This window comes from Didymella exigua (genome assembly GCF_010094145.1).
Source record: "Didymella exigua CBS 183.55 unplaced genomic scaffold M421scaffold_78, whole genome shotgun sequence".
Classification (NCBI taxonomy): domain Eukaryota; kingdom Fungi; phylum Ascomycota; class Dothideomycetes; order Pleosporales; family Didymellaceae; genus Didymella; species Didymella exigua.
Genome location: NW_022984852.1, coordinates 1 through 25,984, shown reverse-complemented (window position 1 = coordinate 25,984; position 25,984 = coordinate 1). Strand labels below are relative to the sequence as shown.

The following is a 25,984-nucleotide window of genomic DNA, read 5'->3' as shown; positions in this document are numbered from 1 at the left end:
CTAGGTACCCCCCCTTTTTTAACCTTTTCTAGCCTCTAGCTTGTGCAGTTTAATAGTTATAACAAAACTCTCTACTACAGAAATGTAGAGGTCGTTTTTTTCTTTCTTTTAAGCCCTATTTCGCTAGAATCTATGTATTATTGCCAAAGTTTTGGGGGGTACCCACGAAGGACGTTGGAGTATACCCATTCCGCCAGCCTAGGTATTACAGTAAGATTAGACATAATTCCTGCACTTGCAAGGTAGAAATAGAGGATATAGATAATAGTAAAGCTTCTAAATAATACTATCTAGGCCTATAAATAATTATTTATTTGTGTTGTATTGTGATATAGCGCTGCGCAGGCGTTCTGTTGTTGAAAGTGCGGCGCTCAGTTGGGTGCGGCGCTCGCTTGTGAAACACGTTATAACTATAGTAAGCCAGGAAACTATGCTAATAACTGCCTAGTCCTACGCGTACGCAAGATTAAGTTGGCTAGTAATAAGGACCTTGTAGGCACCTCTGAAATACATAACTATAACACTAACAACTATAATTAGACAGGAAAAAAGTATGACGAAGAGGTGCGTAATTACTACCAAAACTAATCTATTCACGACCTCATGAGTCGCTTGGCTTTAAGCTAAGAGTCTGAACCAGCACATAAAGCATCGGGTTTGAATCACCCATCTGAACCTCTAGTCTCTCAACCTCATTCATCAGTTGACTCTCCATCTCTTTAAGAAATTCGATCACGACATCCATCGTACCCGATGCCTTGAATAATGATATTATGTAAGACTTCGTCTCTGGCGGCAGCTGCACAGTATTCGTTTGTTTCGCTCGAAAGATACCTATGATCTGCGCAAACGAAGTCGGTGCTATCCTCTTGCAAACAACAAGGGGAAATGAGATCTTTCCCTCGTCCAAGTCTTCACATACACCCTTGCCCTGGGCGTAATCCATGGATGTCAGGTTCATGTAGTCGTCTCGGACCTGGAAGTAACGTCCGAAGACGCGCACGAACGAGCTGAAGGATTTGGCCATGACGCATCTTGATTTAGATGCCATGAGCAGTAGGAGCAGCTCGAACATGCACCCAGTCTTTTGATCAATCATTTCAAAGTATTCGTCCTCGGTGGGGCAGATGAGGTGGAATCTCCAGTGCAGATCGTAGCTCTGGCCGATGTGCATGCGGTCTAGTATCTCCAGGAAAGACTTTTGCACTGTGGGGTCAAAGTTTTCGTTGACCATTTGCATGGCCTGGACAAAAAGGTGTGTAGAGCTGTTGATGCATTGCGCTGTTCCCAGGATGGTATGAGCAGCTGGTCTGCCACGGCGAAGAGGCGATTGGTCTTGGATGTCATCTAGAATTAAGGACGCGTTGTGAAGCATGTTCGTGATTTCTTTGATCATGTTCACGTAACGGTCAGAAATCTGGAACCACTGATTCAGGGCGTGAATGAGTGTGGACCGGACGCCTTTTGATGGTAGCGATGCGATATACTCGGACGCGGCGGCAACCGGATGGGGTGGTCGTAACAAAATGAGAGATGATAGTTGTGGGCAGTCTATTTCGTTCGTCGTGTGTTGAGCGTCAGACGTACAGCTCGACTTACATGCCTCAGACGAAGCCGATATTGGTGAGTCGGACGAGCTCGGGACATGTTCGCGTGGAGGAGTCTGAACAACCTGGAAATCTTGCTGGTCCACAGCACCGGCTACCTGGTCATTCCATGCATGGTGCCTGGGACAGTTGGCGCACCAGTAATGGTTACCCGCAACTACAAGCCCAACGACTTCGATGAACTGGCGCAAATGGGCCGGCGTGGATGGATATTCCCGGAGAAATCGTTCGAGGCGTCTCTCGTATTCTCTTTCGTACGTGATGATGAGCTTGCGGACAACGGATTTCGCCTCGTCGTAGCTTATGTCTCTGAGCCGCGAGAGGAGTTCGATGGAATTTACGATTCTGGAGCCCTTCGTGAGCGACGCATTGTACTCGCGACCCCAGCTCCAGTAGTCATTTGTAAGAACAAGTGCCCACTCCGCTGGCTCGAAGACGTGTCTTGTAGGTGCTAGCTCCTCATCCGGGATATTTAGTCCCATGCCGAATTGGCACATCGACCAAAATGGTCTGTAAAGTTATTGAAGTCAGCCTGCTAGCTTCGAGGTTCAGTGAATCAAGGGTACGCACTCCATGCCTCCGTTCAACATCCTGAAGTCAAGGTATTCTTGAAGAGACTTTATCTGATCGTAGTTGGGGTGCTCCATGACTTCGAGCCATTTCTTCTGATATGAAACAATCATCCTCGTGCCCATGTCTCGATCGATGTTCAGTATGTTCAAGACGCAATTGCTGACTAGATGTCTGAACTTCCTGGTCTTCGTTTCTTGGATGGAAGCATCCGCATCAAGACCAATTGATAAAGCGGTGCTCAATTGTTTGTGCTCATTGACAGACTCATCCATGCTTAGTTCTTCGGTGGCATCTATGTCAAATGTTCTTAGTTCACATAATTACTTCAGTTGGTCGATTCGGGGGCTTCTCACCATCATGAATGTTTCCAATATTAGCTAGGTACGTTATGCTGGCTAGTCGCTCGGGCAGTGACTCCGAGAAGATTAATGCGCACCAGTTGCCAACTTTGGATACCGCTGAACCCGACTTGACTTCCCAGCCGTCACCAACATGTTCTTTCCAGTCAATTATGGATTGAGCCGTCGCCTGGTCTGCAATATCGTTCCGCTTGTGGATGCGAATTGGTAAGGTTGTGAAACAACCCGTCTCGCGCGCGACGCTTGCAGGAACGGCCTCAGACTGCTTCCAGTCTGTATCCAGAGTGTTTGGCATCGAGACTTCTGGATTTTGATGGTGGACGTATGTAGTTGTGTGAGATTGAAGTATAACCGGTTCGTGAGAATGAAAACAACGTGAAAGTACTGTATTTGAACAGATGGCAATGCAAGCACTATGATTTGTACTTCGCATATTCGTCCGTTCCATGCATTGCACAAGCTAGACCATAGTGACTAGGATTGTACCTGCGTCTTCATTTACGATTTGAGCAGCTAGACCAGAACCTAGTATGGAGAGAGTATCGGCCCTTGTTTCAAAAAATCAAGCTTTGGAAAGGACAAAATTCAAATCCTGAGTTGTACTCTAGTCACTAGACGCTATGTAAAGCCGCAGTTACATCTCTCATAACTGCGACTGGCTGTCGGGCCCCACGGAATTTGGAAAATGCTCGGTTAAGCATGAAGATAAAGGTTACGGCCCTTCTGTGGTGAAAATGCGGGATATAAGTATTGGATTACAGGTGATTGTCGCAGTCAAGCTGCAGTCAAGTCGCAGCAGCCAATCCCCCGTGATCCGGCTCGATCCTACTTCGGCCTGACTTGTACCGACTGTGTGTATCTCCATAGCACCTTCGAAAACAACACATACAACCATCATCGAACAGAATGCATTCATAGTTATGAGTTATTTCCTTTCATCACTAGTGCTACAGAATTTCCAACAATAAGGGGGTTTTGGGGCATGCGCACTTATCGTATTGCGCGTTCGCTTTGTGGATCATATGCAATAGCTGATCATTGGGGTTGTTCGAAGCGATGAGCAACTGCTCGAAGAGCCTCTTCAGTACCTGGGCCGAATAGTAAAGCCAGTCCCATTTACCCACCCCCAATTGCTCCGTCAAAGGCCCGAAACTGTCGATAAAGACGTCGGCTTCTTAAAACAGTGATGATTGTACACCCAGAATTGTGGGATTGTCAAGAAGAGGGGCCTCCTGTATTGTAAAGGGGACTTATCCGGCTCGTCTCATGTGAAATGGAACGATCCTATCGGAACTTCTGGCAAAAAAGCATATGCCGATTTTGCTGGTTGTAGGATGAGTACAGGATGCTAAGGCATGTCGGACTGAAAGGGAATGTACCGGAAAAGCTGTATTTTACTGTCGTACATAATTGTGCACTTGAGCTTCCTGCTGCAAAATACTGGATTTCTGCACATGTATCGATTTTTCACCCCTGAATCGCCCAAGATCTTTTTAGCCGACAAATCATCCTATACCCTACAAGACTGTAGGACCGTCACTAAACAGGGCCGCAAAGATTAAGGTCCACAATGACGTGCTCTGATCCGCTTTGCCAGTGCGACTGAGCCGATGACCCATTGCGATGACCCATGCGACGAGCCACTAACACCTTCTGAAACGCTTACATATTATTTGCGGAAGGACACGGTCGAATAAGAACTATCGCAAACACGAAGGAAGTTGCTTTGTAGGCCATGAACGAAACACGCTTTCAATCGCATACTGTGCTGAGTGGCAACACTGTACAGCTTGCCTACAAAGCGATGGCTCTTTCCTTACGCAATATGGAGCCATTGCTATTACTTGTGTCTGGGCTCCTAGGTGTAAGTCTTCCGAGAACATACAATTTCAGCGTACAATGAACCTAACACACAGCCATTCGTATAGATAGGACTCCTGTACATGTACTATCTATGCTTTCACCCCCTCTCGAAGATACCAGGGCCAACACTAGCCGCAATATCTCCGGTATGTGCATGTCTTGTTGCAATCTGAATTGAGTTATTAATTCGAACGTAGCTATGGATGATGAAATCCCTGTATGGCAAGAAGCTGAATCGAGATATCAAAGCGCTTCATGACCATTATGGTAGGCAGAACATGTTTACGACTCCATTATATGTTGACCTGGGTGCTGACTGTGGTTTAAAGGCGATGTGGTTCGTGTTGGTCCTAACACCGTCTCGTTCGCTACGGTCGGAGCGCTATCCTCAGTGCATCACGAAAAGTCTGGCGGTGACGACGGTACTTTCACCAAAGAGGGCACTATCGAGTGGCTTCTTGGTCTGATGACATGGCCGGCGCAGAACATTTTGACCAAAACAGATGTAAAAGGCCACGCTAGACTCCGCAAAGCTGTTCAACCCGCCTTTTCGGCCAAGGAACTCAGAAAGCAGGAGCCGATCGAACAGGCATGGATCACCAAGTTCAATCACCTTCTAGACGCTGCGGCTAAAGAAAACGCGGAAATCAACATCACTGAACATATGTCGCACCTTGTCTGGGATATGCTGAGTGATCTCGCATTTGGAGAGCCCTTAGCACGAAGCCAGCTAGGTATGTGATCTTTCCCAGCAGAAAGTTCGACCGGTCTAGCGAAATTCCTGATATATGCGATATGTGAAAGGCTGACAAAATGCACAGTCAAGTTCAATAGGCTCAAACGGCTTGCCTGCGCCATGTCCCCCATGTTGGAGGTTATGCAAAGCATCCTCACATTTCCACTCGTGGGAGCCTTCACGAGATGGGTCGTCACCTCATTCCCACAGGTATTCCAGCTGCCTCGCGACATATTACCGACCGGTACTTTACGCACGTAAGTTTGCGCAGATATGACTTTGTTGCCACTCTATCACTAATGCAGGTCACGTAGGACCTTAGACCGTACAGATAGAGGCCATGACTTCCTCAGCGCTATCGTTGGCGCCGAAGAAAAGGGCATCGCGCTCTCTCAAGAGGAACTGCAGAGTAATGCAGCCATGCTCGTCATGGTCGGCCAGGACGCGACTGTCACATGTCTTTCATCGACGCTCTACTTCTTGCTGCGAGATCCACAACACATGGCTAATCTAAAGAACGAGGTGCGAGGGCACTTCAAATCCGAAGAAGAGATTAACGTTCTAGCAATTGCCGGGCTTCCACTTCTCAATGGCTCTATTAACGAGGCCATGCGCCTGCTCTCGCCTGCCAACGGTACAGGTACGCATCGACTTTCCAATGGAGGTTTTGTAGAGGGCATCTACATACCGCCAGGGATCACGATTGCTGTGGATCAGTACACTATTCAACGTTCACCGAAGTACTGGCGAGATCCTGAAACGTATCGACCCGAGCGGTGGGCCAATGTGGGCGAGCAGGGATCGGAGTTTGAGAATGACTTGCATTCGGCATACCGGCCTTTTCTATTGGGTCCAAGGGCCTGTCTGGGGCGCGAGCTCGCGTTACAAATCGTTCGACTGGTACTTGCACGCCTGGTTTTCTCATACGACGTATGCATGGCAAACAAGAATTTCGTGTGGGAGAGGGACTGCGATTCATCCTACCTCTGGCTTGGACACAAGGTAGTCGTCAAAGTGGAGAAGCGGCAGAGCACCCACTAATCTATCCATCCCTGTAGCGCTTACTACCGCTTTCCGTATGTAGTCAAGGGCTGTCTTGATAACAATAGATGTCGCTGGTTAGCGGCGTTTTCTGACTACCTGCAATGGCGCAGCTAATCTCGCTGACAACTTGAATGATGTCGAACACTCACCGCTGATTTTATATGACCTGACACTTTAGGTCTAGGATTATCAGGCCTTGGCCGCCATGCCCACAAGATTTTCGACAAAGACTTTGTTTTGACCGAATGTCGGATTCACAGCGAAACTCGATATGTCCGGGATAACCTCTCTTTTGTCTGCGATTTGCGAATGAGACGTATGAACTATTCCCGGATTGAAGCAACGAGTGGCGTGACAAATCGCCGAAATGCGCCGAAAGAAAAACGCCGATCATATTCGACCGGAAAGCCTCTGAACCTGGCAAAAAGCAACAGTACCTCGGGTGACAAATTCGCAGGGTTAGACTCTGTGTCTCATAAGACATCACGTCACCTTCGACAGGCCTCAGAGCAACTCTAGTGTTCGGTAAGCCTTGCCACCTCGATGCCGCTCACTATGCCATTCTCAGGAGCAGCTTTTGCTGCGTTGGTAGATACTCTTGCCGTCAGTACTCTTACAGTATACTCATGACACCAGGTCTTCCCTCTTGTTGTAGCGCTTGTCCTCTATCGCCTTCTTTTGCATCCGTTAGCATCCTTCAGAGGACCGAAGCTAGCAGCGGTCACTGACTGGTGGTTTTGTACACAGTGGTATGCGAGACATGCGACTCAGACTGTACCACATCCGAGAAGCTAAAAAATCTCAGGCTCAATGGCCGATGGCCTCAGACGCTAGAGAAGTTACAAAACCAATATGGTAAGGACAACTCTTCAACTATTTTGAGATGAGATGCTGAGTGCGTTACAGGCGACATTATCAGAATTGCTCCCAACGAGCTAGTCTTCGCTACTCCTGAGGCAGCAAGAGACATCTACACACGCTGCAACCCTGACCAGGATCCCAAATTCATTAAGAATCCTCTCTTCTACCAACAGAGCGAAGGATTCCCAACTCTGGTGACTGAGACCGATCCAGCCGCCCATCGCGCCCTGCGAAAGCCTCTTGAGCGTGGATTCAGCCCGAATTCGCTAAAAGACTACGGGCGCATAGTTGAGAGAGTGGCTGAAGACCTTACAGCGCAGCTTGAGAAAGCTACCGCAAATTCTGGTGCAGTCGAAGTGAAAACCTGGGCAGCTCGCTTCACCTTTGACGTAATTACCGAGGTGACCTTTGGTAAATCTTCCGACACTGTCTCACAAGGTAGAAACACAGTCTGGCTGGACCTTCTGACTGGAAACATCGCGGCGGCAGCTCTTGGTGTCGCAATTCGGCGACAGCCACAAGCTGTCAAGACATTGCTAAGATTTATGTTTGCTAAGCTATCCAAAACGGCGAAGTTGCGGGCCCTTTATCTGACCACCTGTCGAAATATGTGTGTGGACAGGCTTCGTGAGCCACCGAAGGCCGCAAACCTGTTCGATCACATCCTTGCCACATGCCCTCCACATGAGAAGAATGCCGACGATGATGATTATCTAGTGTTCTTACAGGGTCAAGCTGCCGCTTTCGTCTCCGGCGGGACGGAAACATCTTCAACTTTACTATCCTCCCTTATTTACAGCCTCCTCACGCACCCTTTACAGTTTGGCCGGCTACGGGACGAAGTTAGAGAGGCATTCTCCAAAGAGGAAGAGATCAGCATTGAATCGACAAAGCAGCTCAAGTACCTTCAGGCCGTAATAGATGAGTCCCTACGCATCTTTCCACCTGTAGGATTTGGTCTGCCAAGGGTATGTCCTGGAGCAAATATTGGAGGCATTTACGTCCCAAAGGGAGTGAGTACCGCACCCTTTACTTAGATGCAATACTGTTTACAGCTAACGTGAAATGCTATCAAGACCGTAGTACAAGCCCCAGAAATTCTCATGGTACGAAACGAACGATACTTCGCGCGGCCTCACGAATTTCTTCCTGAGAGATGGTTACCCAAGGAGCATAGATTCTACGACGATCAGTTCTCGGCGGACCGTAAGGAAGTATCGAAGCCTTTTTCCCTAGGCCCTCGGCAGTGTATCGGCATGTCACTTGCCTATGCAGAATGGAGATTGGTTTTGACCAAGCTGGTGTGGAAATTTGACTGGGAGCTCGTAGGCGAGAAGCAAGAGTTGATCAATGTAGCCAGGCTTAAGCTGCTCTGGGAGATGCCACCAATCCTGGTGTCTTTCAAGCCTTCGGACAAGCTTGCCGAAGTGGCTCCTGTAATATAGCATAGCTTAGAAGATTGATCCTGTCTGCTGCTGAACTATACTACGAAGAAGCAGATGCCTTTCCAAAGATATAGTACTCATCTTTGTAGGGGATGGACCAGTATAAATCGCCATGTTCCGAGAGACATGTCTAATTAACGCATGGTAGATTTGGAGGGAGCTATCTGCTTGAAAATCGATTACTAAGCAATACTGATGAGCTTTCCCGCTGCTAATGACTATGTGCAGTCACGGGGAAATATCCTTACATCCGAGCCGCTTCTAGCCCCCGCTTCTACCGGGCCAGCCACAGTATATATATGTACTGACGGAGTCTCTACGTCCTGTTCAGGTTTGTTATCATCCCCCCTTGCGCATTGTTCGCTTGTCGTTGCATGTCGCGTAAAACCCTTCCTCCCTATCCATCATGTCGAACCAACTTCCACCTATCAACTTCCAGATGGAGATATCGTACTTAAAGGACCCCGAACGGGTTTGCTCGGATGAGGTAGTTGCTGATGCTAGTCTGAGAGCACCACGCACCAAGCTCGTAAGAGACATGCGGCCCAACCAAGACGACTTCAAGCTCGACATCCACGGATTTCAAGTCCTCCACCTTCCGTACCGGGAACGCAATGATAAAGACGGTTCGGAGATACAGACCAAGTATTACAAGGAAATTGAGGACCTGCTGAAAGAGAAGATCGGCGTGAAGCACGCCTTCTGCTTCGCGCCGGTGTTGAGACCTCTTGACCTATCGGACAAGCCTATCCCTAACACGCAAAAGACCATCCCACGGCCCCATCTGGATTTCGGTCCTAAATCGGCAAGCGAGGGATGGTGGACCTGGTTCACCGATGACAACCTTCGAGCAGCCGTCCCCGAGTGGCTTGAGTCAATCGGTGTAGATCTCTCAGACGCCGAGAAAGCGCCCCGTTTCTCTATACTAGGGTAAGTAACACCACACCTATCTGCCACAAACTTGCATGAGACGACACATGGGTAACCTCGCGGTACTACAGACTTTGGCGGCCTCTTTACAAGCCCGTAGAGAGGGATCCTCTTTGCGTCTCAGACTTTCGAACGGTCCCGGAAGAGGATTATGTAATCCTGCAGCCAAGAAAGCGAAAGACCTACGATGGTGAATGGTCAGTATTGAAGCATGGGGAGCCTGATGTTGATCACCAATGGTGGTATTTGTCTAACCACGGGCTGGAAGAGCTGCTGGTATTCAAGCACCATGACTCGAGGATGGATAAAGCCTGGAGATGTGGCCATGGGGCTTTTGCCATACCTGGCACTGAGCATCTGCCAGATCGGGAAAGCTTGGAAATCCGCGCATTCTGTGTCTACTAGTAAACCTCCGAAATCCTCAAACCGCTAAAACCTGTTGAGAAATTAGCTACGTACTTCATCACGCTATTTTTTGTGTTGTAGTCGAACTTTACAACACATGATGCCGGAGGATGAATATGCGATGGAGTATTTTCTTGCGGTGAAGGTGTCCATACTAAGACAGGGCAACAATACGCGGCGAAGTAAATAGCATTCAAGATACAATGGTTGATGCGTGCTGTCATTCGCTAGCGAAAGAAGCAATGTCATCTCGGAGAAATCATGCCACCAGATACTTCCTATATCAGTATCCTGGGTGACCTAGACCCGGTCTGACGACTTGACCGGTCCGAAAACTAGAAATCACCTGATTGTGCAGCAAAACCGAAACCTGCTGCATGCAGGACCATGCTGTCTTCACTTCACCAATAAGCGGTCTGGCTTCCGTCGCCTTCCGATGAGCTGAGGACTCGATCTGCACGTTCGGCAATGGTGGGGGGTCACGGCGCCGCTATCGCCGACTATGCCCAGACGTAGCCCTGGAAATACCGGGGTTCTACGTTCAGACCCAACCCTACCGCAAAGTGCCGCAAAGGCTTTGCTGGAGGTCTCTAACGCTTTGCGCATCATAAGTCCTTCACATACGCTTCCCCGTACTTGCTACGACTGTACCATGCGAAATTCACGTTCTGGATCCCTATACACTACACACATCCAGCCCGATGAAGCCGGCAACAATTCTTACCCATTGCTTGATTGCTACATGTCAGGCCGCATTTCAAGGACCATTCAGTTTTACGCAGCGGACGACACACTTGGCTACGTCCCCTCCAGAAGGCTTTAATGCTACGTTCCAGCAGAGGTACTGGCTCGACTTGGCTAGATATTCCAAAGGTCAACCCGTCCTTCTCGTTGATGCTGCGGATAAGCCAGGAGAGGAGACTGTTCGCTTGATTGAACAAGGCATTGTCAGTCACATCGCTGATGAAGTAGAAGCTGCCATCGTGGTCCTCGAGCAGCGCTACTACGGCCGCTCTTTCGTCACCAACAATTTGTCCACCGCCAGTCTACAATTTTTGAACACGGATGAAGCTATTGCCGATATGGCATATTTTTCCGAACATTTCCCGTACAAACAACACTGGGAATTGGATACCTCTGTCCTACCCGCTAACGCGCCATGGATATCCTACGGCCACTGGATCGCCGGTACGAAGGCTGCCTTGCTACGGAAAATGTATCCGAATCAGCTTTGGGGTGCCATTGCGTCCTCCGCACCTTTGCTGGCTATCCAGAACGTGTGGCAGTACCTTGAAGCTATTCGGCTTCAAGCAGACCCTCTCTGCATGCAGGTAGTCACCACAGTTGTGGCTGACGTGGACGATGAGATTGATCGAGCCGGCCTAAATGATGACGGGGAGATAATCATCACCGAGCCGCTAGCACGCTATCGCGAGATGTTCAATCTGAGTACCGAGAAGACAGTACGCGATTTCATGAATCAGGTCGCGACTCCCCTAGGCCTATGGCAGAGGCGGTCGTGGGATGAGCGACAGGAGGACAACCGGGCGTGGGAGTATTTTTGCGCAAATCTGACGCGAGGAATCACCTTAGAAGAGGAGATCGACGACCAAATAAGCGCAGTTGAACAGCAAAACAAGGCCGTTTTCCACAGCCGAGCCATGGACAACTATGCCTACTACATTCGTCACTACTTGGCTGTCGGTCATCAGCGGCCGGACATGTCGCAACTCTCCCAGCCCCAAGACGACGAGGTATTTCCACTTGGAGAGATCCGTCGCAATAGGACCGAGTCTCAGAAGACGGAACTGGGCCAGGTCTGGCGCTTATGGTATTGGCAAGCCTGCACTGAGGTACGCGCTTCATTTTCAATTCCCCTTGACGCGGTTGAAACTGACTTATTCTCCACAGTGGGGTTATTTCTCTGCAGCTGAGCCATATCCATTACCGGCTACTCTTTCACGTTCTCTCAGCGAATTCTATTTGACAGAGGTCTGTCGTTTTGCTTTTGACTTTCGTAAGCTTCCCTTTGACCTACAGCTCTGTGATGGCCCAGCCAGCTAACTTCTGTAGCTGACGACTACCTCGTTACTGTTGATCGTATCAATAAACATGGCGGCGTAACTCTCCACGCTCCTCGTTTACTATTCGTCAATGGTGAAGATGACCCGTGGCTGTATGTCACTGCGCACTCTCCCTTGGCGGGCGATATGCGCACGAAACTCGGCGATGGGTATCTTTTGCGACAAGGAGGCTTTGCGAACGATCGAACAGCTCTTTCTAGGCTTGCTGATGAGCCTGTTGAGATCCGATTAGTTCATGAAGAGGAGATCAAGGCAGTCAAAGAATGGGTTGCCGAATGGAAATTGCAGAATGAAGAGGGTATAAGTGAGCTGTGAGGACGCGAGCGGTACGTCCTGGGAATGAGCCCAAAAGCCATAATCATTCCAATTGAACCTCTATTAAGGGACGAAGGACTTGTTGTAAAGCATCTTCATGTATGTATGTGTGCTACTTAGTCTTTCTTCACGTAGCTTTTCGTTTGATCAGTGTTGTCGTATCTTGAACACCACACGGTAGTAGAACAGCCAGGACCAATATGACCGACTAATTTTGTACTCAGATTGCACATGTTTACATGAATACATGAATACGCCTGTACAGGAGACCTGAATCCGTTCCAAACTTGCTTGCTCTCTCTTATCTCGCAAACTCTGCGAAGCTCTCAACAGTGCGCACCTCCACCTTTTTGGCGAGATTGTGCTCTTCCCGCGACACGCGGCGCAGCTCTGCCGTGTATGGCTGGTCGCGATGGCGCAGCCAAGCCGCTTCATTGGCGAATCTGCGAACTGTAAGTATCTTCAATCATGAATTATAGATTCCGTTCCACGAACTTCTCGATCACATAGAACACTCCCGCATCAGCGTCCCAGACAGCCCGAAATGAGATCGCATCCGGCTCGTTCTTTTGAACCTCCGAGACAAGATGATCTAGCATTTCCCGAACCTAAATGCCGAAAAACAGCATCATGTCAGCTTGAATGAGTTGAGAGGGTGGGTCCAAGACTTCACATACCCTTTGCTCTCTTCCCTCCATCGGGGTGACGATATTGATCGTGTGGAACATGTTAGCGCTATGATGATGATAGTGACGATAAAAACGGGAGAATTTGGTGAACGGTAAGGGTGAATGTAGCTGGATCCAAAGAAGATTGATATCGCTGATAAAGCTGGTTTCGGTCGTACTTAACGGCGCATAATCGACGTGACCCCCGCAAGCTTTATTTCACAGACCGCCTCATTCTACGCCGGTCAGTATTACGCGCAAGCGATTCCTGGAAACGACCGCAATGCCGCCGATAAGACTTGATCAGCTTAGTTTTGTACCATCGCACTGAAGATTGCCCACGTCACTAGATGTCTTATGTACCTGCAGAGTACGTCATGTAATATTTAAGAGAGAGAATTGATTCGAGAGTCATCTACTACTTAACTTTTCAAGCTTCTTCAACTACGTTTGATCGTTTCACTTAACAGGACGCCTATTCGAGTTGGGTTTGAACGGGTACTGCGAACATTGCATCAACCATGGCTCTTCAAAAAGAGCCATTGAGTCCGACTGGGGTATTGGACACATTCCGATCTTTCGACGTTACACCGACAATTGGGACGGAGTTTCCAGATGCAAGCCTCAAAGCGTGGTTTGAAGATCCAAAAGCGGACGAGCTACTTCGTGATCTGGCAATAACAGGTCAGCTTTTAGATATATGGCATCCACATCTGGTTGTCAATGTCCAGATGTCCCAATCGCTAATCGCGAAAACAGTCTCACGTCGCGGCGTCGTTTTCTTTCGTCAACAAGACGACCTCACTGAAGATGTCCAAAAGTCAATAGTCCAAAAGCTAGGAATCCTTACTGGCAAGCCAACTACATCCTCCCTGCACCGCCATGCTGTCCAGCCCAACCCTGACGCTGACCCCGAAATCCTGCGCATCAACTCCGAGGAAAACAAGAAGATCTTAGCAGGAACGGTGTTCGATCCTGCAGGCCCGCCACGACAAAGCTGTCGCGGGCTATGGCACAACGACATCAGCTACGAACCTATTCCAAGTGATTACGCCTTGCTCCGACTGACGCAGGTGCCTGAATCAGGAGGCGGCATGTGAACCCTAGCCTGCATGCAGAAACACCGTGACTGACATTTTCGCAAAAGATACTTTGTGGGCTTCTGGATACGAGCTATTTGACCGCATCTCGCGCCCGGTGCAGATGTTTCTTGAAGGCCTCACCGCTACGTTCGCGGAGTTGCGCGAGAGAGACGCGTCCGATAGTCGTTTCCAGATCCCACGAGGAGCCCCTGAGAATGTAGGCACGAATCTCCGACCGACGCATCCAGTGGTTCGCACGAATCCTGTCACCGGTTGGAAGAGCGTGTATGCCGTCGGTCTACACGTCCAGAATATCAACAGCCTAACTGGTGATGAGAGCGAAGGGCTCAAACGTTGGTTTACCAAGCTCATTGTCGAGAATCACGATCTCCAAGTGCGTTTTCGTTGGAACAACGCTAATGATGTCGGTATGTCGCACTAACGGATCTCTGTGTCATATACTGAGATCACATCCCTACATCTTGCTCTCTGCATAGTTTGCTGATCGCTACAGCTATCTGGGATAATCGGTGTACATTCCATAGCGCCACGTACGACCATGAGGGCTATGGCATTCGGGAAGGTTATCGTGCGTGTGGTGTTGGGGAAAGACCGTATCTGGATCCCAGTAGTACCGGTCGCAGGAAAGCGTGGCAGGGTTGAAAAAAGAAACCGGCATACCTGTGCGGTGGCAAAATGAGCGATTAATGTAAATCCCAGTCATATGCACGACGGCTCCGTGCTTATGCCGGCAGAATTACAGTCTGATTTCCGAAGTACTTCATTTGTGATGACAGACATCTCTAATCAGGCCAGTGATCGGAGTTTAGACCGCATGAACCTCGTTGCTTTACTACATGCCAATCGGCCCGACCATAGCCTTGACAAGTACAACGTTGCACAAGCGACATAGCTCGATGAATTCGGGAATCGTCGCTTTTACAAATCATTACACCAAACCAATCTAAGCACTGGGTCAACTCTTGTGAGCGTCTCGACATCGGCCATCATTATATCTTCATGCAAGACTTCAACTGTACAGGCGAACGCAATCTTGAGATATCCCACAACAACAACGCGGAATCATGTCATTCCCAGGCTCCGATCCAGAGAACCCACTGGTCGGTGTGCCCAAGCTGGATCCACTGCCAGACGACATCGACATATTCTCATTATACCAAAAGATCTTCGCTGGTCCTGATCACCAAATGCCGCACATGAATCTATGGACCAGTGGAATAGTAAGTGTTCGAACCGCGGACCGGCCGCCGTTACTGATGCTTGGGGCGCACAATCTTATCTCCCACCGAATACGTCATCATGGATCTGAAAGGATGCAAGTCGACTGGGTGCAGCTCGTCCTGTTCGATGGCGTTATGCCGTGCGCAAGTGAAGGGAGTCTAGTCTATAATGCTTTGAGTGGTCGTGCGACAGCAATACCAGCACCCTTCTTGTGAGTGATGTGATATCCCATGTTGAGCTTTGTCGACATCAAGTTTCTCTAATATATCTTCATCTATTATAGCCACCCTCCTGCCACATCCACAATACAGAAGGAGAGTAAGACGCATCTGAGTCTCGTGATTGATCGACCGGGAGTTGCCTCGTATAAGGGAAAGATTGTTGCTGGTTTGATTCCGGAAGATCACGACAGGATTGCCTTGATTCAGGTACAGCCGCAGTGGACAGATGGTAAAAAGGGGTTAAGGACATATACGCAGCTAACACTCATGCTCGTGGCAAGCATTGCGGATATTCGAGACAAGTCCGTTAAATCTGCTAAAGCGCGGGGATCTTTCTGGGGTTTCCAGGGCGGGTTGCTAATTCCTCTGTTTGGCTTTGAAGATGGCGTGTGTGGCGAATTCCAGACGCTTGGACAGGTAGTCAAAGGATTACCAAACGAAGCGGTAGTACCAGGTTTATGGTCCAGGTACCGCGCTCATTATTCAGACTTCTTTGATCAAAGCGAAGCGCTGAGTCCAGATTGGGATAGGTTATTTTCGGGAGAGCTTAAGGGCGATGGCTTGAACAGAAGGGTAATTGGGCTCGAGAACGACGCTGGAAATGTAAAAGCGTGATGCGGGAAGTTAAATCAATTAGCAATACCGATGCGCTGTTGGCTGGCATTAGTGTGACATCTTCCGAACGTATGCTGAATAATCTATGCGATTCTCAGTCGCTTCCATTATAATACATACTTTTCGCTCTTCGTAAGCGTTCATGGCCCGGTTATCTCGTGGAAAGCCCGATATCGCGAAGTTGAGTAGCTCTGGGCATATCGATTTCTGTTACGGTATCAAGTGCAAATGAAAACGAGTGTGTTTTGTTATTCTGTTCTGTTGTTCTGCTTGTGCCCGCTTCTCGAAGGGCTAGCTGCGTGGCATGTTTTCATGTGATGCAGCTGAGGCGAGAGGTGCTGAACAAGATGAGGAAGCAGCACTAGACCACCGCCAACAACACGTGATCTGCTTCTCCTGTTAACTGTTACACACCCCCTCATCCTGTAGTCAATTAGCGACGGAAGGATGAAACCCTTAGCTATTATTCTCTATCTTATAAACCTTTAAGCGAACGTCCATAAGCTGTAACTAGTTGCTGTATAAATTCAATTTGCTTCTAACAATGAAAAATCTTTGTTGTGCTATAAGCAGGCATCTAGCTTGTAGGCCTCTAGTAGATGTAGAGTTAATTCTGCTTAACCTCCTAGCAGATCTAGTTCTAATAAATTTTAACGTGTTTAAGCTTAGTGCTAAGCTTGTCCTGCTCCTTTGTGACTATGCCTACAGTCTGTTGGTTGTTGCACTAAATAATAGGTATCTAGTTAAGCTTCAAAGACAGTCCTTTGAATACGCAGCACCAATCCTCTATCTCTAATCTAGCAAGTGAGAGAGCAAGTAGCTCTACTTCTGTTGTTAATTTCTGTAAAGGAGCTGGCCGCTGAGGGCTAAGTGCAAGTAAAATTCAGATGGAATTGATGCAGGCTCTGGCTCGGAGACTTCTGGTGGGTTTTGTTCTCCAGTGTGGAGTCTGTATGCCAATACTCTCTGGTGTGGAGCTCAAGTGCTAACAGTCTTCAGTGTGGAGCTTGAGCGCTGACACTCTCCAGTGTGGAGTTTTGGCAGCCTCCGCTTGTGCATTTGTTAGCTTCTAGCGATTAAGGCCTCCAGTGCTAAGACTTTAGTACAGACCTAGCCTATTACAGTACCCCCCCACTACAGCTTAGTTTATAGGATTGTTTTAGAACAATAATTAGTCTCTAAACTCTGCTTCGTGCGACCTTTATTCCTAGGCGTGTTACCTATTACTTCCCTACCTGAAGCTGTGCTATACCTAATACACTTTCCCTTGTCTGTTCATGTCCCTCTGCTGCTCTGCTTATTACTGTAACAACGCTCTACGAACAGTGGCCCAATACCACTAGGATACGGTTCTAGCGACTCATGACCATGGCCCTTGTTGCATAACATAAGCTCACACTAAACTGCCACTAAACCCTTAGATATAAGGAGCAAGGAACTGTAGCATTATAGAGTAGTTTTTCTATATCCTTTTATACAAGACCTATAGGTGTAGAGAATATATCCTAGTGTTCTTATTATCCTAGCACTCCTATATGCCTTGTAGCAGATTTACACCTATTCTAGATATCTCTCTTCTTGCCTGCGTCATTACATTATATAGAAAAACTTGTCCTAGCTAGTAATAGCCTCTAAATAATATTACAACTTATTTATTTTAGATTACACCTAAGAACCTAGTAGAATTAGAGTTAATTTACTACACACTATTACATCTAGCATTTAGCTATAGTTAGGATACTAGAGATCTCCTAATAACTAAAGCCTTTAGGTTTAGAACTTCTAAGATATTTATGTCTAGATTACTTTAGAAAAGACAAATTAGATAGCGCTAAGGTAGAGACTAGGAGACTACTAACAACCTACCTAAATTAGAAATAATACTAATATTAGGCAGCAACACCCCTAGTTCTAAGGAACCTATAAGAAGATTAGCCTAAGTTTAGAGCATAGTAAATAAGGCCTCTAAACTACCCCCTAATTAAAGCTTAGTAGCAAAGAATGCAGCTAAAAGTAATTAAGAAGTAGATTTAGACTTAGATAAGATAGACCTAGTAAAAGAAGTTATAAGACTTTGTGCTAAAATCTCCTAACTAAGGGCTTCCTAATAACTATTAGATAACCTACTACTAACTACTAAATTAATCCTAACTATATCTTAATAGCTATTATAGTTCTAATCTAAGACACCCCTAGACTATAATATTAGGTAGAAGCTTTCTAAATATACCCTAAAGATTAATAATCTTAATAATAGAACTAGTCTAACCTTTAAATAATAGTAGGCCTCTATATAAGACTAATTTAAAATTAACACAGATTACTATTAGAGTAAGCACGCTTAAATAGCCTTAGTATAGGGACACATAATAGGCCTAGCTAAAGAATATCTAGAGCCTTAGTATCTAGCTAACACTTCTTTAGAGTTATTTTAGAATGCTAAAGAGATAATTACCCTTCTTAAGTCCTATTTTATTACAGGAAATAAGAAGGCTAAGAGTAGAGCTATATTTAACTAGCTTACTATAGACAAGAATAAATTGTTCCCTGCATTTAAAGCTTGTTTTCTTAGTGTAGCTATATATAGATAAGTACCTAGAATAGAGTAGTTCTACTACCTGTAGACTAAGGTTACCTTAGGACTTTATATACCTAACCTAGGTTTAAAGAGGTAGTAGAATAATTTATTTAAACTTATAGTAGAGCACTTAACTATATTTAATATAGAGTAGAGCAACTAACCTAACCCTATAGGAATATTTAGATATTCTAGTGCCCCTCTAATATAGACCTAAAATTGTTTTACTTTAGACACTACTAAAAAGTTCACACCTTCTAGAGATTATAATACTTTGTTATTGTATCAACGTCAGCTAAGCAGAGCACTATCTGTACCTGCTCTAAGGGCCTTCTCTAAGACCCCTAGACCTGTCAAGGAATCCACACCAACACCAACACCTAGTAACTGCTATAACTGTGGTAAGCCAGGATACTACGCCAATAACTGCCTAGTCCTACGCGTACGCAAGATTAAGTTGGCTAGTAATAAGGACCTTGTGGACGCCTCTAAAACATATAACTACAACACTAACAACTATAATTAGATAGGAAATAAAGAAGCCTAGGGGGAGTTCCCTTCCTAGGCCTAAACTATTATAACTTATCTAATCTTAATTTATCTTATTTATTTAGTAGTTTATATTTCCTTATTAAGTCTATTTTATGCTTGAAAGGCCTTAGTGTCTATATTAACTTATTAATTAATACTAGAGCTTACATTAGGAAAAGTTTTTCGAAATCTGGCCTAGACTGGCTATTGCTGACAGTTGTGGCATAGTTGTGCAACAGCTGTTCAACGGCCCCAACAGCCCTAATTTGCGCCTAACAGCCCTAATTTCGCGCTAATATTGCTAATAGCTAAAATGCTAAGTGCCTATATTTAATAAACTTAAAATAATGTTGCAATATTGTTGCATAGCTACCCTTAGTTCTACTAGCACTAGTATTAAATATTTAAAAATTGCGAAATTTCATGTACAGATAGAGCGAAATTGTAGCTTTAAAATAAGCAAAACATTATTATTGTAGGCCTACTACAACGCAAGTTATAGAGCGTTGAAGGTTTGTTTGTTAAAGGTTTGTGTTTTAAAGTTGCGACAGCACACAGCTGCAGCTGCAACAGCACACGACATAGCAGCTGCAACAGCACACGACATAGCAGCTGCAACAGCACACAACAAAGCACCTGCTAACAAGCACACACTGCGGAACAGGCAGACCTAGGCGTAGAATTCTTAGTTTACCTACTATTCTTGAATAATATTCTTATATTTTCTAATATTTAGGCTACTAGAGCCCTAGCAAAGAATCTTAACTTAGTGTCTTAGCAAGGAATATTAAGCTTAAAACCTTCTATACTTAATAACTATTCTATTAATAGGCCTATAATATTATTTAATAGCTTATTTTAAAGAGGAGACTTAGTAGTATATTAATATAATAAAAGTATAGTTTATTAAGCAGAGCTACTATTATAGCAGGATTAGGAGTTATTATAGCTATTATAGCTGTTAGGACTATTAGAGCTATTAGCTTAAAATTAGCTAGACATTAAATGCACATTAAATAACTATTGTAGGCCTACAAGTCCTACTGTTGCCTACAGTACAATGCCACAATTTCCTAATTTCAACAATGGAAAAACTTTTCCTGATGTAAGGACACCTTTTTCTTAACTCTAAAATTACTTCTTTAATTTCTTTAGCTCTTTAGATTCCTATCTAAAAGCTACCTGTTAAGATTTTAGTAAAATGTTTTAAGGACTAGATTTTAACCCTAGTTACGCAGTATATCTAACTCTATATAATTATAGATAGTAGAAAGATACATAACTATCCCTTTATAATTAAAGACTTAGGTTTATAAGACTTTATTATTAGAATCTAGTAGCTAAGAAGATTTAAGCTCTAGCTAGATTTAGAGTATTCTTAACTTATTTAGCCTAACTAGTACCTAGCTGTTTATAACCCTACTCTACTAAAACTTATATCCCTCTATTAAAATATTATATTACAATATATTACTCTTAATATTTAATAACGTACCCCACGGGCGAGCTGATCAACGGGCGAGCTGATCACTTTTGCCAAGCCCCCACCAAACTCCCCCCCATTATGGCCCAAAACACCACAAATTGGCGCTGCATAAGGCAAAACAAGCTGTAATATTACTTAGATACCTCTTCTACCTCATTCTTGCACGTTCGCGCGTTATGTCCTGTCTAGTTGCACTGTCCACAGCGTTGTTGAGATAGTTCACCCCCTTCAGCGCGCACCCGCTTCTTTAGCTTCTTCCCATCACTACGCGCCCCATACTCCTTTAGAGCTGCTAGTCGCTGCCTATCTCTAACTATTAGAGTCCCCTCCTTCTAAACCTGCTTTCTTTTGTGTGATTTTTGTCGCGTGGCGGCCTTATTTGCTGCCTAAAGCTCGCTAATTTCCTATTAGGCTAAAACTAGCCTGTAGGATAAAATTGCTCCCCCCTTTGCATAGTGCTTAAGCGCGCTTAGAACAGAATTAGGTGAGCTACCCTGCTGCTTCTTATACTTCTCTTAAATTAGAGTTAATTAAGACCTAAATTCTAGGGTATTGCTAGGGGTTTGCAACTGCTAGGGCTTGCTGTTAGTGGGGAGTAGTGGTGATAGAGTCTGCAGCTTCATATTAAGGGTTAAAATAACCTATTCTAGGTTAAAGGGGACTAGTCTAGCGCCTTAGAACCCTCCTTAGATATTGCTAGAAGTAAAGACTATATTGTAGGCTGCTTTAAAGCATAGGAGGAACTTAGTCTTTGTAAGGTAGGTAATCTAGTTGCGTATAAGCATTTTAGCTTAGCGCCTATACGCCTTCTTTAAAGGGGCAAAACAACCTACATTAAGTGGCTATAGGAGGTATAATAAGTAGGGAGGCATGCATATAGTAACAATATTGTTATCCTTATAGTGTTGCTAGAATTTAAGTAAGTTGTGGCTCTTATAGCTATTAATAACTAGCAGTTAGTAGGTACTAACAGTACGCTCCTTTGTATGCGTGTTAAAGTGCTTTAACTACTTAAGACTAAGCTTATTAGTAGTCTAGCTGTTACTAGAGACTCTAATAACCTAATCCTAGGGCAGGTCTTCCTCCTTATACTAGCTAGAGAGGTGGTGGTGTGCCTTAAAGATAATAAAGGGCAGAATAGCCTATCCTTTTGCATTAATGCCCTGTATGACTGTTGTCTACTCCTAGTTGCCTTGCTAGACTGTCTTTGGCCTTCCTTGTCTCTCTAAAGCTGTAACAACTGCTCCTAGGGAGATCTAGCCTATCATGAAGCTAGTCTTATTAAAGTTGTAGGTATTATCATCCTGGATGCTATACTTAGCTTTAATATTAGCTACTAGGCTAAACTAGCCCTGCACAACCCCTGAATCCTTGCAGAGGGCTCACTTCTAGTTGTACTTGTGATTAAACTTTACTTTAAGCTCTAGTTGACGCTTAACAAACGTACTGGGCTAATTTACGCCAATAGGGCCTAGATTGCGCTCAGCGCGCAGAGAATTGGCCATAGCAGCCACATCTGCCAGCTGGGGGCCAAATCCTCGCGTGTCTAGCTCAAGGACATGTTCAATAATCACCTGCTCCTTATTGTTGTCCAGCTTTCGCGAGTTGGCTATAGAATCAGCGCGTGAAGGTTGTCCTGCGCGTCGTGTGCTTAGTGTACTCTGAGGCACCTTATAGATAGCTGCAGCGCGTTGCTGGGTAAGATTCGCGTCTTGTTTGAGAGCTTGAAGCGCAAGCTGTATTTAGGCTTCCCTTAACGCGTTAATATTGGGTTGTTGTTAAGGCATTGGTATGTAGAGGTTACTTTGGTGGGGGCTTGGCAAAAGTGATCAGCTCGCCCGTTGATCAGCTCGCCCGTGGGGTACGTTAATATAATAACTTATAGGAATAGGATAAGTATTAGAGAAGCTAACGTACTCCACAAGCGAGCTGGCCACCCAAGCGAGCTGGCCACTTTTGCCAAGACCACACCAATACTGCACCTACTTTGCAACATTACAGCACACAACTATAATATATTATACTACACAGTATACTAAACTAGTCTGTAGTACTCTGTGTATCTTTACTGCATATTCGCGCGTTGTGCCCTGTCTTGCTACATATGCTACAGCGCCTTAGAGACTAAGTGCTCCTATTAACACGCAACCTCTTCTTTGCCTTCTTCCTATTACTATAGGCCTTAAACTCCTTTAGAGTAGTTAGCCACACTCCCTTAGCAAAGACTAGAGTCCCCTCTTGCTGTAATCGCTTCCTTTTGTGTGATTTACAACGTGTGGCAGCCTTGTTGGCTGCCTGTAGGTCAGCAACCTAGTTGCGCACTAAAACTAGTAAATGCGCTATTAGCTCTGCGCCTTTAGTAAGCTAATTAAGAGCGTTAACTATAGACGTTAGTAAGCTATTAGTGTGTCTCTAAATCTACTCTTAAATTAGCTTTAATTAAGACCTAAATTCTAGGGTGTTGCTTAGTGTTTTAGACTCCCACGTACTGTTGTCTACAGTAGGTGGTGTTAGCATGCGCAGCTGTACTTCAAGCTTTAATAGCACAGCCTCTAGGTTAAGTAGGACTAGGCCAGCACCTCTAAATCCCCCCTAGATGTTGCTCTCTGTGATTGAGGCGTCAAAAGCCGCTTTAAAGCACGGCAAGAACTCAAGTTTGGTGATGCGAGTAATCTTGCTGCGCATTAGACGCTTGGCTTGGCGGCCATAGGCCTTCTTCAACAGGGCAAAACAGCCTACGTCAAGTGGCTGCAGTAGGTGCGATAAGTGTGGAGGCATACACAGGGTAACAATCTTGTGTTCCTTGCAGTACTGGTGGAATTTGACTGAGTTGTGGCTCTCGTGGCTGTCTAGAATAAGCAGCTAATAGCTGCTAACAGTGCGCGCCTTTGTGTGCTTATTAAAGTGCTTTAACTACTTTACTCTAAGCTTGTTATTAGTCTAGCTATTGTTAGAGATATTAAGAACCTAGTTGTTAGGTATACTAGGCTCCTTGTACTAGGCAGAGAGGTGGTGCTTGCTAGAGAAGATAATAAAGGGTAGGATAGACTAGCCCTTCGCGCAGATGCCTTAGATAATGCTGGTCTACTCTCAGTCGCCCTGCTGCACTGCCTTTGGTCTCCCTCAACGCTCAGAGCCTGTGACAACAGCTCCTGTTAATATAACGCCTATTATAAAGCTAGACTTGTTAAAGTTGTAGGTGTCTTTATCTTGTATACTATACTAAGCTTTAGTATTCTCTACTAGTTAGAACTAGTCCCTAATTACCTTAGGATCCTTACACAGAGCTCTCTTATAGTTATACTTGCAATTAAATTTAACTTTAAGCTCTAGCTGACGTTTTACAAAGTTGGCAGCCTAGTTCTTGCCAACGTAGGGCTAGTGGCGCTCAGCAAGCAGAGAATTGGCCATATCCTCCACATCAGCAAGCTGGGGTGGGTATCCTCGCTCGTCTAGCTTCAATACATGCTGGACAATCACCTCCTCCTTAGTACTAGTCATCCTTATCATGTTGGGCTTGCAATTGCGTCGTGAAGAGGTTCTAGTAAGGCGCGTGCCTAGGGTGCTTTAAGAGACCTGGTATATTGCTGCAGCGCGTTGCACGCTTAGTGTCGCGTCTTGCTAGATAGCCTAGAGGGCAAGCTATATATGTGTTTTATTTAAAGGCTTTTTTACGTTGTTGCGTTGAGGCATTACAGGGAGAGTGAAGTTCGGTGTGGTCTTGGCAAAAGTGGCCAGCTCGCTTGGGTGGCCAGCTCGCTTGTGGAGTACGTTATAGTATACTAGTTATCTATTAAATTTAATAATTACTCTATATACTAAAAAGTTAGAAGTTTATACCTCCTATAATTCTATATTTACCTCTAGACTTATAATAACTAACTCTTAAAACTCTACTAAATCCTTCCCCTTTACCTTCTATTACTCTTATTTCTATAAATATATTCTATTTTAACGTACCCCACGGGCGAGTCGGACACACGGGCGAGTTGGACACTTTTGCCAAGACCCTACTAAACCTCACCCTATTATGGCCTAAAACACCACACTCTGGCGCTGCAAGGTGCAGTACAGCTTAGAATATTATTTAGAGACTACTTCTGTATTATTCTTGCAGGTTCGCGCGTTGTGCCTAGTCTAATTGCACCATCTACAGCGTTGTTGGGAGGGCTCACCCACTTTAGCGCGCACCTACTTCTTTAACTTCTTTCTATTACTACGTGCCCTAAACTCCTTTAGAGCTGCTATCTGCTGCCCTTCCTTAACTGTAAGGGTCCCTTCCTTCTAGATTCGCTTTCTTTTGCGCGATTTACGTTCTGTGGCAGCTGCTAGAGCTGCGTGAAGCTCAGCGTTCTCCTGTTTCGCTAAAGCTAGCTTGTGTGATAGAATCGCTCCCCCCTTTGCGTAGTGCTCAAGCGCGCTCAGCACAGAATTAGGTGAGCTACCCTGCTGCTTCTTATACTTCTCTTAAATTAGAGTTAATTACGACTAAAGTTCTAGGGTATTACTAGGGGTTTACAACTGCTAGGGCTTGTTATTATTAGGGAGTTGTAGTAATAGAGTGCGCAGCTTTATATTAAGCCCTATTATAACCTATTCTAGGTTAAAGGGGACTAGTCTAGCGCCTTAGAACCCTCCTTAGATATTGCTTAAGGTAAATATAGTATTATAGGCTACTTTAAAGCATAGTAGGAACTTAAGCTTTGTAATATAGTTAATCTAGTTATACATAAGGTCTTTAGCTTAGTACCTATACACCTTCTTTAGAGGGGTAAAACAGCCTATATTAAGTAGCTGCAGGAGATGTAATAAGTGTAGAGGCATATATACAGTAATAATCTTGTTATCCTTAAAGTATTCCTAGAAATCTAGTAAGTTGTAGCTCTTATAACTATTAATAACTAGTAGATAGTAGCTACTAACAGTACGCTCCTTTGTATATGTGTTAAAGTGCTTTAACTAGTTAAGACTAAGTTTATTAGTAGTCTAGCTATTCTTAGAGACCCTAATAAACTAATTATAGGGTAGATTATCCTCTTTGTACTAGTTTAAGAGGTAGTTATGTAAAGTTATAAGACTTTGTTCTTATAATCTTTCTCTAGCGTATTTCCTTCTTAGGTATAGCGCTATGCTTACCTAAGCATTGTTATTGTAATCTCTAAGAAGAGAGGATTAGAATGGTGTGCTTACGAAGCCTGTATCTCCTCTTGTTCTTAAGATATGCTGTTCTCTATTTTTAGTAACTAGAAATGTTCTAGACCCTCTACTTACAAATAGAGTAGCCTACTCTGTAAGATGCTAACGTATATAATTACGCATGCACCTACGTAATCTTGCTT

The 25,984-nt window shown here is 45.3% G+C and overlaps 7 protein-coding genes across 7 annotated transcripts; 5 read left to right on the top strand and 2 right to left on the bottom strand.

The window, feature by feature from the left end:
* Window positions 1–279: 279 nt before the first annotated feature.
* Window positions 280–3,230, bottom strand: M421DRAFT_427016 (terpenoid synthase). Its single transcript, XM_033594554.1, has 3 exons — window positions 2,534–3,230; window positions 2,178–2,472; window positions 280–2,117 (listed from the first exon to the last, which is right to left on the bottom strand). The coding sequence occupies exons 1-3, from the start codon at window positions 2,832–2,834 to the stop codon at window positions 602–604; spliced, it is 2,112 nt and encodes a 703-aa protein (XP_033442600.1). The 5' UTR covers window positions 2,835–3,230; the 3' UTR covers window positions 280–601.
* Window positions 3,231–4,041: 811 nt separating this feature from the next.
* On the top strand, window positions 4,042–6,217 carry M421DRAFT_368471 (cytochrome P450). The gene is made up of 5 exons (XM_033589732.1): window positions 4,042–4,548; window positions 4,600–4,669; window positions 4,732–5,136; window positions 5,224–5,395; window positions 5,444–6,217. Exons 1-5 carry the CDS (start codon window positions 4,483–4,485, stop codon window positions 6,177–6,179), a joined length of 1,449 nt encoding a protein of 482 aa, XP_033442599.1. The 5' UTR covers window positions 4,042–4,482; the 3' UTR covers window positions 6,180–6,217.
* Window positions 6,218–7,087: 870 nt separating this feature from the next.
* On the top strand, window positions 7,088–8,488 carry M421DRAFT_78648 (cytochrome P450; the record flags this gene model as incomplete). Its single annotated transcript, XM_033597419.1, has 2 exons — window positions 7,088–8,056; window positions 8,120–8,488. Coding segments are annotated over 2 exons (1,338 nt in total), but the record flags the coding sequence as incomplete, so codon positions are not given.
* A 439-nt stretch (window positions 8,489–8,927) lies between these two features.
* On the top strand, window positions 8,928–9,823 carry M421DRAFT_78646 (uncharacterized protein; the record flags this gene model as incomplete). Its single annotated transcript, XM_033597418.1, has 2 exons — window positions 8,928–9,418; window positions 9,490–9,823. 2 exons carry the CDS (start codon window positions 8,928–8,930, stop codon window positions 9,821–9,823), a joined length of 825 nt encoding a protein of 274 aa, XP_033442597.1.
* A 764-nt stretch (window positions 9,824–10,587) lies between these two features.
* On the top strand, window positions 10,588–12,195 carry M421DRAFT_23727 (uncharacterized protein; the record flags this gene model as incomplete). The annotated part of the gene is made up of 3 exons (XM_033588455.1): window positions 10,588–11,676; window positions 11,735–11,840; window positions 11,897–12,195. Coding segments are annotated over 3 exons (1,494 nt in total), but the record flags the coding sequence as incomplete, so codon positions are not given.
* A 328-nt stretch (window positions 12,196–12,523) lies between these two features.
* Window positions 12,524–12,950, bottom strand: M421DRAFT_10629 (uncharacterized protein; the record flags this gene model as incomplete). The annotated part of the gene is made up of 3 exons (XM_033587122.1): window positions 12,524–12,665; window positions 12,718–12,830; window positions 12,900–12,950. 3 exons carry the CDS (start codon window positions 12,948–12,950, stop codon window positions 12,524–12,526), a joined length of 306 nt encoding a protein of 101 aa, XP_033442595.1.
* Window positions 12,951–13,387: 437 nt separating this feature from the next.
* M421DRAFT_78645 (putative TfdA family taurine dioxygenase) lies at window positions 13,388–14,635 on the top strand (the record flags this gene model as incomplete). Its single annotated transcript, XM_033597417.1, has 4 exons — window positions 13,388–13,574; window positions 13,650–13,986; window positions 14,009–14,400; window positions 14,487–14,635. Coding segments are annotated over 4 exons (1,065 nt in total), but the record flags the coding sequence as incomplete, so codon positions are not given.
* Between the last annotated feature and the right edge of the window lie 11,349 nt (window positions 14,636–25,984).

What these genes read in the sequence shown, in the direction of transcription:
- M421DRAFT_427016 (XM_033594554.1), bottom strand. Translation starts at nt 2,834, where the DNA reads ATGCCAAACACTCTGGATACAGACTGGAAGCAGTCTGAGGCCGTTCCT. An exon ending in TATTGGAAACATTCATGATG is followed by an intron (nt 2,473 to 2,533) that starts GTGAGAAGCCCC and finishes CATTTGACATAG; the next exon opens with ATGCCACCGAAGAACTAAGC. An exon ending in ATGTTGAACGGAGGCATGGA is followed by an intron (nt 2,118 to 2,177) that starts GTGCGTACCCTT and finishes ATAACTTTACAG; the next exon opens with ACCATTTTGGTCGATGTGCC.
- M421DRAFT_368471 (XM_033589732.1), top strand. Translation starts at nt 4,483, where the DNA reads ATGTACTATCTATGCTTTCACCCCCTCTCGAAGATACCAGGGCCAACA. An exon ending in CTTAGCACGAAGCCAGCTAG is followed by an intron (nt 5,137 to 5,223) that starts GTATGTGATCTT and finishes CAAAATGCACAG; the next exon opens with TCAAGTTCAATAGGCTCAAA. An exon ending in CCGACCGGTACTTTACGCAC is followed by an intron (nt 5,396 to 5,443) that starts GTAAGTTTGCGC and finishes TCACTAATGCAG; the next exon opens with GTCACGTAGGACCTTAGACC.